Genomic DNA, 16,791 nt, shown 5'->3' on the forward strand with positions numbered 1-16,791 from the left:
TGTTTTAGTGTCTGTTTAGAAGAATATTAACTGTAAATGAAGATGGTGATTATTATCTGAAAAACATGCTGAAGAAGTGAAAGTCTATTTTCAGCCGTGTGTCTGGAGGTGTTACTTTCAGTCCCTGACGCAGATTGTGTCTAGATGGTAACCTCCAGACCCACAAAAGATCTGCTATAGATTAGGACTCAGGGCATTGTCGATTAAACACGGAGTCTCTTTCTGTGTGAGTTATTTGGGCTGTAAAATGTCAGAAAATGGTGAAAAATGTCAATCAGCCTAAGATGACGTCCTCAAATGTCTAGTTTTGTCAGCAACTCAAAGATATTCAGTTAATTGTCATGGAGGAGGAAAGAAAACAGAAAATATTCACATGTAAGAAGTTGGAATCTTGGCTTTTGACATTTTTCTGACATTTTTTAGCAGCATGCGGTGGCATTTCTGTGATGCTTTGCTGCAGCTCAGTTTGTCGTCAGTGGCTCTTACTGCATCTACGTCTTTTCAGCATGCTGTCTTCTGCCTGCAGAAAACCACGGCTCCACTCATCCCCAACGAGCACACACCTGACGACGCCAAGCCGAGCATCGCTGCCTCAGCAGAGAAGAGCCCCTCCCCCAAAGAGGAGCACCCTCCTGCAAAGGCCCCGCCTCTGGCTTCACCCGAGACTGATGTAGAAACATCCATCACCAAGGACAAGACCCATTAGCTGCATGAGGGGGCGGCTCTGGTTGTAGCCACTCCCCCCTGGTCATTCTGCCTGGTCAGGAACTGAAACATTAACAGTCAACGTCTGATTACTGTGCAGGTGACTCGGTTCTTCTCCTGCCCTACATTCCACTAGAAGAGCGGAGCTTCTGCGGCAGCTCCTCCTCTTCCCTCCTCTCCTCACCGGTAGCTGCAGAGCTGTTTGATTGACACTTACTCCTGCAGGATGGGGAGAGATTTAATGGAAAGTCAGCGGCTTCCTCCGACTTCTGAACACTGCATGGAAAAGACACGCGGGGGGGGGGGGGGGGGGGGGAGAAGCTGCAGAGACTAAACACTCCCCAAGACTTCCCCGCAGGTCACCTGTGGGCCGTTCTGATTGTCAGTACTTCCTTTTGTTCTTCATTTAAAACCGCATAATGACATTTATTGTGAGAGGCCAGTTCAAATATACTCCTTGCAAGTGTCTGGCAAAAGACGATCCTACTTCTGGACATGTATAAACCTTCATACATACAGTCAGTTTTCTGTTGTGTGCACATTACATGCCCTATGCAAACCAAGAGGAGGCTGTACGAGCGTCTTTTTATCGAGTGTGGAAAGAAGGGTTACAGCTGTGAGTACACATGATGTCCATGCAGGGGGAGGACATGCAAATCCTTAGCTGAGAGATCCTGAAGGCTTCTTCCAGACAAGTTGAAATCTACCTTGTATTCTGATATTGCTGCATTCAGTACTGTTGATTAATACGTGCATCTTTTTTTTAAAAGTGATCTGATCCAGACCAACGCCTGTCCTTCCATTTTTATATAATCAAGGATGTAGTGTGACGTCGGTGCTCGAAAATAGACATTTCTGTACGCACAGTAACCAGGAGACGCTTGCCAGAGTCCCAGTGTGTGTGTGAGAAAAGGCCTGACTTCTGATGATAGCAGACACTCGTAGTAACAGTGCCTTATCACAACAGTTGCTCCATCGAACGCAGCCGACAGAGAAGCCTGTCAGACCTGTTCCAACCATTGATACAGTGAGAAACGCCAAGGTTTATACACTAATGAGTCCAGTGGTTCCCAACCTGAGGTCTGAGATCAGTCTAGAGATAAATCCAAGGGGTCATGAGATGATTAAAGGAATAGCTTGACATTTTGGGAAATAGCTCATCAGGTGTCTTGCAGAGAGTTCGATTAAGAAAAATTGATACCACGCCCATGTCTGTGTGGTAAATATGAAGCTACAGCCAGGAAGTAGTTAGCTTAGCTTAGCATAAAGACTGGAAACAGAGGAAACAGTTAGCCTTGCTCTTTCCAAACGTGACAAAATCAGGCTGCCAGCATCTCGAAAACTCACTTAATAAAAACCATCATTAATAAATGGTAAATTTAGAGTTAATAGTTACATCACTAGTAACAATTAAATGCTTTATAATCCATTTATTAACTAATTACTTATTGTAAAGGTGTAACTGGTGTTCATAAAAGTTTATTGCTTAATAAATAGTTTGTAAAGCATTTCATTGTTTGTAAACAGTGAAGTAACCATCAACTTAAGTTTCATTAACTATAATTTAGGGGCGTCGCAACATCACGATATTTACGATAATAAGAAATGAAATATTTATATTGTGTTAATCATACACACATGTTAAAATCTGATATCATTACAGCCCAATTATACATCTACCCATTTATTAATGAAATTTATTATAAAGTACCCAAACATTGTTTGTTTTTTGTACGACTGGAACTGTTTCTTCACATTCTGTTTTTGTGTTTTACAGATTAAACAAAAATAATAGTTGAGCTTTAGAGATGTTTGAAGAAGCCAGGTTGGTCGTTCCCCCATCCTGTCTTATGCTGAGCTAAACCAACCAACCACAGATGCAGTTTGTAGCTTCATATTTAACCTTCTCGTCTAACTCTCAGCAAGAAGTTGTATAAGACGAACTGTTCAAAATTTCTTTTAAATGCACGGGAAAGTAGAAAAAAACATATTTCTTATAAATCATACGAAATACTACGAAGATGTTATTGAAAAAAGATCACAGCTGGTAGATGTTTGTGTTTGAAGGAGTTGGGAACCACTGAACGGACCTCGTGTAGCGGGAACTAAGCAAAGCCATTGTTGAACTGTACATAGTTTTTAGCAGGTGAGGATGTCCTGAAAACCTCTCAGCTGATTGGTGAGGGGGAACGATTGCAGCAACTTTTACGTTTTTTTGGCTTCTTGTTTTTCTAAGAATAAGAGCGGCCAGTGTTAATTATGCTTCCTGTGAGCTTGAGCACCTCCTCCTGCAAATCACACCACAGCTGATCTTCCTCTGACCTCCTGCCTCCTCCCTCTATAACAAAACAGCTCCCATATTTAACTCCTCTTCTTCTTCCTCTTCTTCTTCTCCTCGCATCTTCGCTGTGACAGTTATTTCTCCAGTGCGCCCGAGGGCCGCTGCGAAGGCAGCTGGCTCGTTATCGCCGAGAATAAAGCAGAGATGCAGAGAGAGAAAGACGCTCGATCCTTTCTTTTCACACATCTGTGTATTTCAGACGGAGCACAGAGAGTTTATTTTGTTTTGGTCACAGATCGCTCGAGGGGACGGCATCCACACAAAGAGAAAAATGAGAGAGGGTAAAGCTTATTCTCAGTATTTAAATGATGTTAGCTGATAGCGAGAGTTTGTAATAGTGATTGTGTTGTATGCAAGACAGAGTTAGTGTTTGTGAAATATACTCGTGTAGAAATTCTAGTGTGTCAACAGCTTTGTGTCAGACTCTGAACGCTGACAGAGACTCAAGTCCAAACATATTTGCAAACACGGGGTGGAAAATTAATTTTAGGATGCTGGGATTGTTTTCTTTGTACCTTGAGGGCAGTTTGAAGCTCAAGACTGATATTAGACACTTTGAGATGATAAAAGATAAATGTGGGCCTGCAAATAACAATTAATTTAATTATTGATTCATCTGTGGATGATTTGGTTTATATGTTAAATAGTGCAAAACTCCAAAATAATCAATTGAGAATCAGAAAATCAGAAACTATTTTAGATCTGTAAAGATGGAATTAGCAAATTTTTAACATTTTTGACAATCGACCAATATTTTCAACTCCAGATGAACCTTTTATCTGTGTTTGCTTTCGCTGCACTCTGATAAGAAAAGGAGAGATAACTCAGACTGTGCAGCATTATCGTTTCTGTGAAGTAAAAAAAAGTAGAACTGCTGAATTATTTGTTGAAATGAAGACGAGTTTTTTTTTTTTTTTTTAAAAAGCTGAACTTTCTTTGTGGAAAGTGTTTGAAGACAGTTTGGTGTATTTCGCTGTCACCGAAGAAGCCAGAATGTACGTGACTGATATTTGATAAGTGAAGGGACGCTTGTGTTGAAATCCTGTGTAACAGATTTTAAAAAAGGGACGGTCGGACTTTTAGTTTAACGGTTTGCAGACAAGCTGAGCTCTTGTATGTACGATCCCTGTGTTAAGATGCCGTGACGTGATCAGATCTGAATGCTCTGATCAATCTATTACATTGCATTATGTATACAGATACAGTAATATACCATTGATGGAACTCTTTATTTATGTTCACTTTGTTTAGTATCAACACTGTGACTCAATGTATTTCATTCAATTTACTTCACTTCTTTTTACATGATCAATGTGTCGGTAAATAAACAATATTGTCTTATTATTACTTGACTTTTAAAAAGAGGATTTTCTTTCACTGAGGAGGCTCTGTTGTATCCACTGTTATTAAATATTCAACAGAGGACTTGTTTTGTATAAAAGGTACATTTGTGCCCTTGAATTAAATGTTTCTCCAGAGGTCGTCCTCCAAAACAAAGGAATTATGTGTAACAGCTTTCTGCAGGATGTAATTCTGGGGGAGGAATCACAACAGCTGGATGAAACGGTATTTCTAACCCAGCTCTAATCCTCTTCCTCGTCTGCTTTTGTGGCAGATCGCTCCCATATGTGAGATTTCGTGTCTTTTCTGATGATGAAGCAGGTCAAGGTGCTGTGTAAATACTTTGAAAGTATCAAAACACTCTAATCTAAATAGCCCGTTTTCAGAAATTGTGCCTTAAAATGAACCTCTGCTGTCTCAGGCCTGTGAGAGCCGACCAATCGGAGCAGACGGGGCCTTTCTGGAGGCGGGTCTTAAAGACACAGGAGCTGAAACAGAGCGTTGGTGCAGACATTTGTGGTCTCCTTCAGGATAAACTGTAATAACTTTGTTTCCCTTCACTTTTCATATAGCGGCAACATCATGTCAAAATGTTATTTTGTCTCATGCACCTGCAAAACTAATTAACGTTCCAGTCATCCTCAGTTGTAGTTTGTCTTTGGTGCTGATTAGTAAATGTTAGCATGCTGACTAGCTGAATTAAAATGGTGAACATGGTAAACATATTTCTGAAAATGAGCATTGAAAGCTCTGGAAGGAACTATTAAAATGGACCTCGACTTAAAAAGGGACACACATTTTTCTTCGTATCGTCCAGATGTTCGGGTGTGCGCTGCAGCGTTTTAGTCTTTTTTCAGAAATCATGTGTTCCTCACGACAATCCACAGACTAGCTAACGTTAGAGCTCAGCAGAGAAGGACAACATTAATGTTTACTACAGGTAAGAGGAAAAATGTTTTACTTTTAATTATGCAGGAATCATACAGAGTTATAATGCTTCATTCAACTAGTTTGTTTTTTTCATCAACTTGCTTAAGATAAAGCATTTAAAATAATAAGTTACATCAACACCGTCTCACTGAATGATGTTTTATTTAAAATTCTATTTACAGCACTGTTAACTACTTCATGATAATGTGACATAAATCAGTGTAATGTACCTCGTAACAGGTAAAAGTAAAACTACTGAAAGTTACATTTGAGTTCAAGTTACATGAAAAAACATCTGAAAGTATTTTACATTCATATTTGTATCAGAGTGCACGACATTAAGAGATTTACGACACGACGAAGAGAAAGAAAAATGCTTCATTACATCACAGCGTCACAGAAACGACACCAAACAACGATTCGTATGATACACGTTCAGTCAAACCCAGCAGAGGCTCCCGAGGAGAAACTGCTGTTTGCAGAGGAAAATGAAGAACATCAGTATCTCTACCTTACATTGTGTCACCAGTCCACTCTAAACCTCCATCAGAGTCCTTAAGTTTGAGTATTTTTCCCACCTCCTCTCAAGATCCTTCGTCCACCGTCAGCTCCTGCAGCTGCTCCTGCACGGCTTCCAGCTGCTCTGTTTGCTTCTCCTCCTCCTCCTGCTGCTCCTGTTTCTCAGCCACCTGGTTCGTCTGCTCCTCCGATGCTTCATCATCCCGGAGGTCTTCCTCCGTCTTTGGCTCCTCACGACCGCTCTCCAGATTCTCTGAGCTCTCAAAGCAGCCAGAGTCCCTCGGCTCTTTGGCCTTCTCCCCAGATCCGTCCTCCTCTTCTGGCTCGGACTCAGCTACAGGGGGGCGAAGAGGATTTATAATTAAAAACAGAAAAACTCAACACAATCCTTCTGTTATTAATCCTGAACTCTGAGAGGTTCTTTCATTTCTTCAGCTTCGGAGAGAAACTTTAGGGTCAGCTTAAAAACAGAACCAATCCCATTAATGTGATCAAATAACTCTTTATTTTGTGTTGCTCAAGTCATGTCTCGTAGAGGAGACACCGGACTGGTTGATTTATATCCCATTGCTTGAGGAGAGCTGCAGCTAACAATTATTTTCATTATCGATTAATCTATTAAAAAACCTTTTTAAGAAAGGTGCTGTATAATTAAGGATTATTATTATAATTGTTATCTTTATTATTACTATTATAAGTAGATCAACAATAAATATTAACTCATAGTAAGGCTTTTTAGTGTCGCTAATATGAAAAAATATATATTTAATAAAAACACACACATTAAAACTGGAGGGCTCCAACATTTCCCACAATCGGGGTGTGTTAATAAACCTTCTCTTGATCCCAATATTAATCTCAATAATGTAGATGTATATTGATATGACAGGAAGTGCAGAGAGCTAATGGAAGTCTGTAAAGTGTATTAAAGATATATCTGTTGTTCCTGTTGTTTGATGATGTGTGAGGATTTGTCAGGAGAAAGATTTCTTGCAAGCGTCTGATCCTAACTGCAAACTGCGAGTGTAAAGCTGTGAAACTGAGCCATAAAATCTTCCTAATTATGTGGTTGAGGCAGAAAATTTGATGGTAGCATAAAATATTCCCCAAAGACACATTTTTCACACTTCACACTGTCTAAACCTGACGTCTGAGTGGCAGCAGCAGAGCCTAACCATCTTTTATTGGGAGATTTTTCTCAGATTTCTTATTTTCTTCTTGCCATCATCATGACAGATTATTGCAGCCTTTTCAGTGTGTGAGCTCACAGTCTCTCAGCAGGTCGGAGGCGTTCAGGATCTTGGAGCGCTGCTCTGGGTCGGTGATGTTCAGCTCGTTGAGGTGAGACTCCTTCAGTCCTGCGAAGTCCTCCAGGCTCTGGAAACCGTGCATGCAGAGCAACGAGCTCAGCTCCTGAAACACAAAAGGACAAAGACACCGACTTTTAGTTGGATATCCACGATCATGATCCAAACAAAGATTGTGTTCTCAGAGCGCATCTTACATGAAGGCCGATGCTGTCCAGCACCTCCTCCAGAGTTTTGGGTTTGGATTTGTCTCGGCGGGTCTTGCTGTCACGGTGTCTCCTCCTGATGGGGGGGCTCTCGTCAGGCAGCAGGTTGACGTAGATGAACTTGAAGGAGCCCACTTTGGTGTTGAGCTTCCCGGTCCAGGTCCCCACGGGGGGCTTCTCAATGATGTAGATGATGTCACCTTTCTGTAAGAGAGATGATGCATGAATGCTGGGCTGGTGATGTCATGATGACGTCATCAAAGAACGAACAAAAGAAAGACGATCAGAGCAAAATGTGTTTATTTCATACGTCTATATTCCTCGTGGACAAACATCCCTCAGATTTCAAGCTGGAGACGTTCCAGTACCCTTTAACAGACTTTTCTCTTTGTTCACATCTTATAATTTGCAATGCAGTGACACAACCACGACTGAGATTATGGTACTTTGTCAGTAATGGGTCATGTAGTTTAAACTCTGCCTTAAAGAATAATAATTAAAGCGGCCCGTCTTGTTTCACTCGGTTAACAAGCTCCCCGGAGGACGACTTGACGAGACAGCAGAGGAGGCCCGGGGCCACAGACGTTTCCCCCCGTGAGACTCACTTGCAGTTTGAGCGACTCCACGTCGTAGGGGCTGGGAGTGAAGTCAGTGTGGACGAGGGCACGACCACAGAAAGGCCCGTTGTAAGAGTTCTCCTCCAGTCTCATGCTGTCCCTCTGGCAGTATCCGCTGTCCAGGCTCTGTCTGTCGCTGCCTGAAGAGCACAGGGAAGACGCAGGGTCAGATTCATCCTCAGACTTCAGACACTTACTGTTTTGTGTCTGTATATCCGCATGTTTTCACATGTTTTAGAGGATGTAAACAAGTACAATGTTGCCATGGAGTCAGTGAGTTAGTGGTGGGCCACAGTTGGACCCCCATTGTTTGTTCCTGCCTTTATTTGTTCACATTTTTGCAAATTGGCACCATTAAAAGAAAGCCGAATTATCTATCAGTAGTTCCTGTTTGAAATGTACTCATCCGTGTACGTGTAACTAGTACTCGATTACTTTTATACTTAAAAAACTTTAAAACGTGAAGATTCTCAGGGGAGTTCTGGAGTTATAAGGAGCGTCTTATAGGCGTTTATTTATGACTGGACATCAGAAATAATGATGTTCTTGTGAAATTTGACTCAAACTGCACGACTCACCTCACTCAGTGTGTCTCCATCACAGTTAGAAAGCCTTTAGTCTACAGGGATACAGGTCTACACTTACTGCCTGAGAGCTGGCGGGTGATGGGGCTGGGCGCGGTGTCCTCTGAGCCGGTGGAGCACACGGACGTCCTCTGTCCTGCACTCAGATCTGGAAGCCAATCAGCGGAGACCGGAGACAGCTCTTCACCGCTCTCACCCTGCAGACACAGGCGACGACAGCGTAGGTCAGAGGTCAATTTACCTTCAGATACCTTCAGATAATGATGCTATACCCAAACTGAAGTTCACATAATGATGCAGCTTTCTCAAGAAGTTATTATGATTAAAAATAACAGTGAAGACAAATTTAATGTGGAGCTGTGTGGTCAGTTAAATCTATAACATGTCACATTCTTATATGTTTGTGTGATTAATCTCTGGAGGTAACTAAAACTGTAACTATACTACAGTCATTCCCTCTGAAATACATACAAGTGCTTACAATTTGCACTTAATTACAGTTCTTGAGTAAATGTACGTAAAAAGAAAAACAAGAAACTCTGACTTTGTTTAAAGAAAACACAGTGCACACATTTGTCCACTAGATGGAGACAATCTCAATCTTTTTGTACCAACAGCAGCTCTTCACCTAGATGTCAAGGTGTGTTTGTGTACCAGCGCTGCTCTGCTGTTAACTGATGTGTTACAGGTGATATTTTAAAGTTTTTAACTATATTAATTGTTCAGTTCTGCGATCTTCCTGTGTGGTTACTGTGAGTGTAAACAGGATTTACCCCCTCTTCAGCCAGAGCCTTCTGCACCATCTTGGATGTTTTGCGGGTCATGGTGCGTGAGATGACATTGCGCCATTTCTTCCCCAGTTTGCTGCCACTTTTTGCAGCTTCCTCTGCTGTTACACCCTCTGCCACCTAAGATTAAAAAATTAAAAATCATCAGGTACAATAATTTGTTATTCAAATGAAGTGACGTTTGAGTGTGTTGAGCCAAAACTTTGCCACTGAGTTACACAAACTCTGTGGTTCACAGTGGCATCGACGCAAGAAATCGTTTCTCACAAACTAGAAAACCAACAGACTTTGCGGTGATGGGGTTTGCATACACACTTTCTGCTGAACCCACAAGTCACACATGCACATGCACACAAACACACACACACATTCACACCTGTGCTGTGTTGTGGCCAGGTGCTCGTCAGTTTCAGAGAGCGTTACCAAACATAACTCAGTCTGCAGCCCGACTCTGTGCGGCTGTGGGCTCAGTAATAAAAGCTAATGATGTTTTCAGTATTTTTACGAGGCTCTTCATTATAACAAATGTTCTGTGAGAGACTCTGCGCTGGTCGAGTCCACTCTAATTTGCAGAGGAAAATAAATTAGAAGTTGCTGTTAGATTTAGGGGAAGTAGAGGAATTAATTCAGGAGGTTGTCCAGGCTGTATTAGACTTTTTAAACATCATTCTGTGGTGACTAAAAACTGGCAGATAGTGGTTTATGTCATGATAGTGAGCTTGTAAAACAATAAACTGAAGCAGAGTTTATAACAGCAGTGTTCTAGCAGGTATCACACACTTAAAATTGATGTTTGACCTTCTTAAGTTAATTTTAATCCAAGTTTAAGAGTTAAGTTTTACTGTTTTTTTTCTTATTCAGGCATGGCATCCAAGTCTAAAGGTAAGTTATACATGTGTGGTCCTGTGCAAAGACAGGTTTTATGCAGGAATATGGTTCAGAGTATCAAGTTCAGTGTCAGGTTTAAAGATTTCCGACATTAGAAAGAGGACTTTCATGCCAAAGAGATTTACTTATTTTGACCAAAAAAAATTAAATTAGATCAAGTGTGTGCGGCAGTTCAGACCTCACAAGCTTAAATTTGAGACTATTTAAGACTTTTAAGGCCTCGTTTATAAAATTATTAAAAAGGTCAAGTCAAGTGAAAATAAAATCTGCGACTGTCCAGCTGACTAATAAAAAGGCAGCCCATAATTCAAAACTCCTGCTGGGAACTTTGATATTTTGTTGATTTCTGAGGCTCCTGCTGACAAAAGTGGTCACATTTCCACCATCAAAACCTCAAAATATGATGTCAAAAATAACATTTTCTCAAGAAAAATCTCCTCCTGCTTCTTTTTAACTGGCTAATGAACTACTCAGGCTCTTCCAGTCTGCACGTGGACCTGGTGGCAGATGTTAAAACGAAAAGCTAAATGTAAATAGTTAATCTTCTGGCTGATGGTCTCGTTTGCTTATGTAGGTCACATAGATGCAAACTGAGGCTGTTTCATAACCGGTTAAAAACTCCTTGTAGTAGTTTTAACTTTAATCAGTGTCTGAGATCTCTTGTTCAGACTGCCTTCCTGCATCATGATGTTACCAGTAACAGTTAGCCGGACAGTCGCTGCTTTTAAATCTAATTCGAGACATTTTTAGACTTTTTAAAGAACCTGCAGACGAAGCACAACAGGAAATACAGATACGTGTTCAGCCACAGTGTGAAACACGCAGTAAATAACCACACTGACGAAGACAGAGACAAAGAGCCAACAGTTGAGTATGGAATAAAAAATGCCTAAATCCTCTGAGGGGGGGAGGGAGGCTGTCAGACTCCTGTTCAAACACTTGTCTGACACAGAGGCTCTCTGCTTGACTGGCTCACACTGGAGGACATCCTGTCTGCTCGCTGCTGTCATCTGAGCGCTCGCTGTGCAACGCTTCTCCTTCTTACTTCCTCTCTTCTTCTGCACTTCTACGCTCAACTCGTCCTCCAACTTCCACTCACTGTACAGAGTATCTTAACGGGAAGTTTTTGTTTTTTTAAAGTTCTGTGAATTTTAAAGTGTGAACATCTGCCCACACGTGCAGCAGCAGCATATTAAATCAGGAAGCACAAACTGTGCACTTCTGTAACAGCAGTCACTGATAACAGCTTTGTCTCTTCTGGAGGCCGGGTGTCATTCAGAGGCTGTTTGAAATGGTCGGACGAGGAACAATGTGATAAAATATCTGTAGGAACTGGCATTTAGGAACTTACGACACATATCTACTTCTACTTTTTTGAAATAGTGATATATGTCTGATGATGCGCGTGTTTGAGAGGAACAGTCCAACTTACATTCTCATCCAAGGTGAACTCCTTCTCTGACACGACAGGAGAGGTCGGCTTGTGCTTCATAAAATCCTTGAAGCTGCTGGACCTCTGCAGAGTGAGCTGTAAACACACGAGGAAATAATATTGATTTTAATTTTCCATAATGAGAGAAAACATTGCAAAACCAGGAGCAGAGGTCAGCGGGATGTAAACACGCGAGTCCGTTTATTTGGTGGTTTTTCTGCAACACTGATAACCCAGAACTGCTTTTATCTCTTCAGAGACGTGGACAGAATGAATGTGCAGAGGATCTGTCGGGAAAAACAACCGCACACGTTTGTCCTCAGTTGTCACAGATAAAGTCATGAATCTGGGTCATTAAATGTCTGTCGTGTTGCAGGCGGTGTTGTGGCTGCTTCTGAAACAGGTTATAAATGTAGTCCAGCAGTTTAGCAGGAAACACAGAGGAAACCATGTGTGATGATTCATGACAGTCTGTAATAAACAGCTTGTACTGAGACTGACTTTTAAACTTACTACAGATACACTGGAACAAGAAAACCAAAAAGTTTAAAGTCTATGACAACAACACTTCAACTCAACATCAGTGAGCAGATCCATGTTTTATAGTCTTAATTTGAAGGAGACATGAAAATAAAGTTACTGTAAAAGTCTGCTACAGCTCTGAAACTGATAATCAATCAATCTGCCAATTTAAAGGTGCAATATGTAATAACTGGCCAGAGGAACTGCTAACTGCTGCTTACTGTAGCTTCTGTTAGCTAGTTAGCTCAGTTAGCCTTGCAGCTAGCGGTCCAGACTGGCAGCTCGGAGTAAGTATTGTGACGAAGAACGGGCCTGGCTAGCTGGTTAGCATGCTAACTTCAGTAGACACAACATCAAAACTATTTCTTCTTCACGTTCTGCTGACAATTTGAATTTTTGAATGTTTTAATCTAAACAGAAAAATACTCTGCTTATCTATTTCATCAGACGGTAGCGTAGGAGAAGGGCGAACGATTAGAAGTTGTCAGCAAGTTTCAGTACTAGACATTTATCAGGGGAAAAAAATGATGTTTCAGCACAGACGCGTTGCTGATAAATGTATTTTTGCAGGTTAGACAGTGTGCGGGAGTTCGCCGACAACTTCTAAATGTTGTTATCTAAAATTATTTTATATTGAACCTTTTATCGTCAGAAAATTGCTTATGACGCCTGAGTTTCATGACAACAAAGATGATGTCTTTAAATTCCTCGAACAGTCAAAAACCTGCAGATATTCAATTCGGGGCAGCTCAAGTCTCTTACATACAGTAGCATGTTGCTGACAATTATTTTCACGATTAATCTTTTAGTCCGTAAAGTTTTGAGAAAATGCTCGTCACAATTTCCCAAAGTGACGTCTTCAAATTGTTCTTTTTGTCCAACCAACTGTCCAAAACCCAAAGACTCTGCAAGAAAAGCTGCAAATCTTCACATTTAAGCAAATGTTTGAGATCTTTGCTTGAAAAATGACTGAAGGGATGAGTCGATTATCAAAATAGCTGGTGACTAACTGATTAATCTCATCTAACTGACTGATCGTGCCGCTCTATTTGCAGATTCTTAAAATAAGGACGTTTTAACCACAAAAAAAAAACCCAACAAAGAACTTTGAAGATGTGAAAATTATGCAAAAAAGCAGAGTTTCCTCTCTCATGGAAATTCTTTGTCTAACTTTCCATACAGCCACATGTTGCTGTGCAGACTAATCGCAGCTCATCCTTCTCAAGTCTTTGTTGAAACCACAGGAAACGGGCAAAGCTTGAGCAACTGCTGGCAGCCAATCATTGCAGACATCCAGTCAGTGCTGGATGGCCTCTGTCTGCGTCGACCCTGAAGATTTTAAACCACCAGTGCAGTCAAGGGAACGAATGACCTTTATTATCACGAGGCTGTTACGAGTTTTGATGGTAAATGTCTGTTTCTCGTGCCGCGGTTCTCGCCACAAAGCTCTCAGATAAATCAATCCTCCATTACCGCTGATCATCACAGCGCATTGACTCGTGTCGCAGAGCGATGATGTTCTCCGGCCGACGACAATGATTATGAGCTGGGAGCTGATTGCCGGGAACAAAGACAATGAGATGTGTAATGACGAGGCGTGAATTACACCACAGGAGGGGAGACGTGGATGGAAACTAAAGGGCGCTGGTGTCGAGGCGTAGGAGTCTCGCTCTCACGGTGGCACCCACAAAAACCTGCTGTGACTCAAGCTACATCTGCAGCAATGATTCACCCTGACAGAATAGAGGAACTTTAAAAGTGCAAAGGCCAAAGACAAGTTAGACGAGACACTGAAAAAATGTTTGAAACACAAAGAGTTTTAAGTTGAGTGAGTTCGTGGGTTCAGCGTCACCACAGATGTTTGCACTAACTTGAGCAGACATCCTGTTGTGAGAAGATGTGCACACAAAGACAGCTGTAGGAAGAGTTGAAGCGCGAACATCCACCACCTTCACAATCACGGTCTAATATATCTACATTTATAAAAACTCAATTCGAGGAACATGAACTTTAAACCTTCCAAAAACAAACCGACAACCTCAGCTCACCTTCTTCTTCTGCACCTGCTCCTTCTCCGAGGCATTGGAAGGCCTTCGCCTCAACATCTTCCTCTTCACCGGTCCTGAGATCTCTCCGGACAAAAACCCGTGCGAGCGCGACACCGGTTCTAAACAGCGAGGGTTCCTGTCGCTGTGCTGTCACTGCCAAAGATGTCAGATAAAAAAAACCCCCACACACAGAGAGGAAGGTAGAGCTGCACTCTCCGCTGCAGCCGAATGAGATGCAGAGGCAGAGGAAGTCACGAGGCCACACAGAAACCGAAGAGGCAAACCCTGTTTTTGCTACGAGCTCTCTCTGTGGCTCTAAAGTGAAGTGATGCTCACGAAACAGTTCACGAAAGTGTCATCACAACTCAGTTTTGACACACTACAGACGAGAGAAGGCTAAAAAGAAACTTTTCTTTCTGTAATTCTTGCTTATTACAGGGATTTTGTTTTTAATGTTGTGTTTTAAATCCTCAAACTTAGGCTCATCATGTTTATCATGTCGAGGATCATCAATGAGGAGCAGTTTTTTTTTTAAAGCATGTCATCTCTCTGTAGTGAGCAGCGAGAACACATCCTGCAGCGGCTGTGTTACAACACTTTTACTCCTACAGACTTCAGTAGCATTTGGCAACAAAGATCTTCATCATGCAACACAGCAGCTCTTCAGGCCAAACAATGTTTTAAGAGTTTTCAGGTATCATTTTCAAACGAGCAACATATTTATCACTGCAGTGTGGAAGTGAAAGAAACCTGATGATGACATATTATGAAACTCAGTTACAGCTCTGCAGCTGCAACAGAGGGCCTGTCAAAGAGACGGCCCAGCTCATCCAGCTAAAGGATATTTATACAAAAAGTTGTTTAGAAGAAAGATAAATTGAAAGGACAGACACATGCTGACACTGTCAGAAAAACACATCTAAAACAGACAGTCGGGACAAAAACAACTGGAGTGAGTCACAGAGACGTTGCGTGCTGTCGGCTGTACACTCAGCCTGCAGGACAAAGCAAACACTGGCAGTAAGGGAAGTAGAATGTAAGTCAAGTTTAGCTTGTTATTTTGGTGGGGCAGCGAACCACATGATACCAGAGGATGCCCTATTTTAGCTTCCTGTCAGCCGACTACAGGTTGGCAACCAACTTGCAGATCGTCTGCAGATCTAACACGGACGAAAACAATAAGAAACAGCTGAACCACATTTTGATTCCAACCGAGATTGAAGTGTTTGGATCCTGTACGAGATGTTAAAGTAGCAAAAGCACCCAATAAAATACATTACAAGTCAAAGTAAAGCATTAAAAATGTTACTTAAGTAAATGTATCAGACAAATATACTTAAAGTTTTAAAGGTTAAAGTATTGATCATGCTGAAAGGTCTCTCTGTTGATTGTTTTCTCAAATAATCGATTAGTTGTTTATAAAATGCCAGAAAATGGTGAAATACAGTTTTTCCTGAAGCTCAAGATGACATCTACAAATGCTTCGTTTATACTCGTACAAGCGCGTGCACACGGATGGAGCTGATTCACGTCAGGGCAACTGCTTCATCGTTCAACAGCAACGAAGTTCAGCAGTGTGCCAACAAAGGCGGAGAAGAAGGCGACTTGAGACGCTTTGCTAAAATTGTTTTTGTAAATGTTTTTTGAGGAAAGAGACGAACACAATCCACTGAATGTAAACACACATCTTGTTTGTTTACAAGACAACTGCACAGAGGAACCTTTAAGTAAATGCACTTAGTTACTTTCCACCGCTGCTCGGAGGGAACCACCCACCAGAGATGACCACATGTTGAGATGTTGAAATGTAACAGTAAATACAGAACCACAAGAGACCTTTGTCGACACAGAACAATGATCTCATCCTTCATGTTCCTCTTTACCAGTGTGCATGTGGATGAGTCTGCCTCTTTCTGATAGCTGCCCAACTTTGTCTCTGAAATGTTTCAGCATGCTAGTGATGCACGTGTTTGCCCAGCACATGCAGACTGCAGGGTGTGGTGTGATGGCAGCGCATTCACACCTTCAAAAAGTGCTGAGCAACCAGCCGTCCGTTAGCGTGAGCTCTTCACATGTGGAGGAAGTGAACTGCAAGAAAAATATGATTTGTTGTTTGATGTGGTCTTTGTAAAACAATTTCATAAAAATGTCCTCAAGTAAAGACAGTGGCTTCTTCTACCGCTGGACATCCGTTAGTGTAAGAAGGCTCAGGGGAAGTGTTTACTGCAATACCATGAGTGGCCATGGGGGGCAGATTGGAGGCAAAGCTGAGCAGCACTCACCTGGACCTGGTATTTATGCACTTTTGGTTCCCTTATCTCAAAGTCAATGTTTTTTTTGAAGTTGTTTTCGGTTAAATGCCTGAAATAAGGTCCGATATTTACACGTTCTGTTCCACGACATAAAACACATCACTAAATGTCCCGCAATGTAATTATAAAGCGCTTGCTTGTCTTCGAAACGGCGGTTGTTAACAAGGCGTTAAATGAAACTACAGAGATGTCACAGACTTTAAATGTCATCACACTCACTTTAAAACTAGACTGATCAATTTATAGATAGC

General features: G+C 41.6%; 2 protein-coding genes across 4 annotated transcripts in view; one reads left to right on the plus strand and one right to left on the minus strand.

The window, feature by feature from the left end:
- zdhhc9 (zDHHC palmitoyltransferase 9) overlaps positions 1 to 1,013 on the plus strand; it is a 28,895-nt gene extending 27,882 nt beyond the window's left edge. For 2 of the 3 annotated variants that reach the window (XM_073487459.1, XM_073487460.1), the window contains one exon: positions 506 to 1,013. In XM_073487459.1, the coding sequence (XP_073343560.1) occupies positions 506 to 706 (201 nt within the window). In that variant the 3' untranslated portion in view covers positions 707 to 1,013. The remainder of the gene's footprint in view (positions 1 to 505) is intronic. The other variant, XM_073487461.1, reaches the window with a different exon arrangement.
- Positions 1,014 to 5,462: 4,449 nt separating this feature from the next.
- Positions 5,463 to 14,463, minus strand: sash3 (SAM and SH3 domain containing 3). The gene is made up of 8 exons (XM_073486992.1): positions 14,229 to 14,463; positions 11,659 to 11,754; positions 9,324 to 9,458; positions 8,612 to 8,747; positions 7,955 to 8,106; positions 7,341 to 7,553; positions 7,105 to 7,249; positions 5,463 to 6,170 (listed from the first exon to the last, which is right to left on the minus strand). Exons 1-8 carry the CDS (start codon positions 14,283 to 14,285, stop codon positions 5,902 to 5,904), a joined length of 1,203 nt encoding a protein of 400 aa, XP_073343093.1. The 5' UTR covers positions 14,286 to 14,463; the 3' UTR covers positions 5,463 to 5,901.
- Between the last annotated feature and the right edge of the window lie 2,328 nt (positions 14,464 to 16,791).

The sequence above is a fragment of the Pagrus major genome, chromosome 18 (assembly GCF_040436345.1).
Source record: "Pagrus major chromosome 18, Pma_NU_1.0".
Lineage (NCBI taxonomy): Eukaryota > Metazoa > Chordata > Actinopteri > Spariformes > Sparidae > Pagrus > Pagrus major.

Bases quoted from the DNA above. Each gene is read 5' to 3' on its own strand.
- sash3 (XM_073486992.1), bottom strand. From the start codon at position 14,285: ATGTTGAGGCGAAGGCCTTCCAATGCCTCGGAGAAGGAGCAGGTGCAG. The intron at 11,755-14,228 runs GTGAGCTGAGGT...GTGTGTTTACAG, and splicing joins AGCAGGTGCAGAAGAAGAAG to CTCACTCTGCAGAGGTCCAG. The intron at 6,171-7,104 runs GTGAGCTCACAC...GCCCCCCTGTAG, and splicing joins CTCCGACCTGCTGAGAGACT to CTGAGTCCGAGCCAGAAGAG.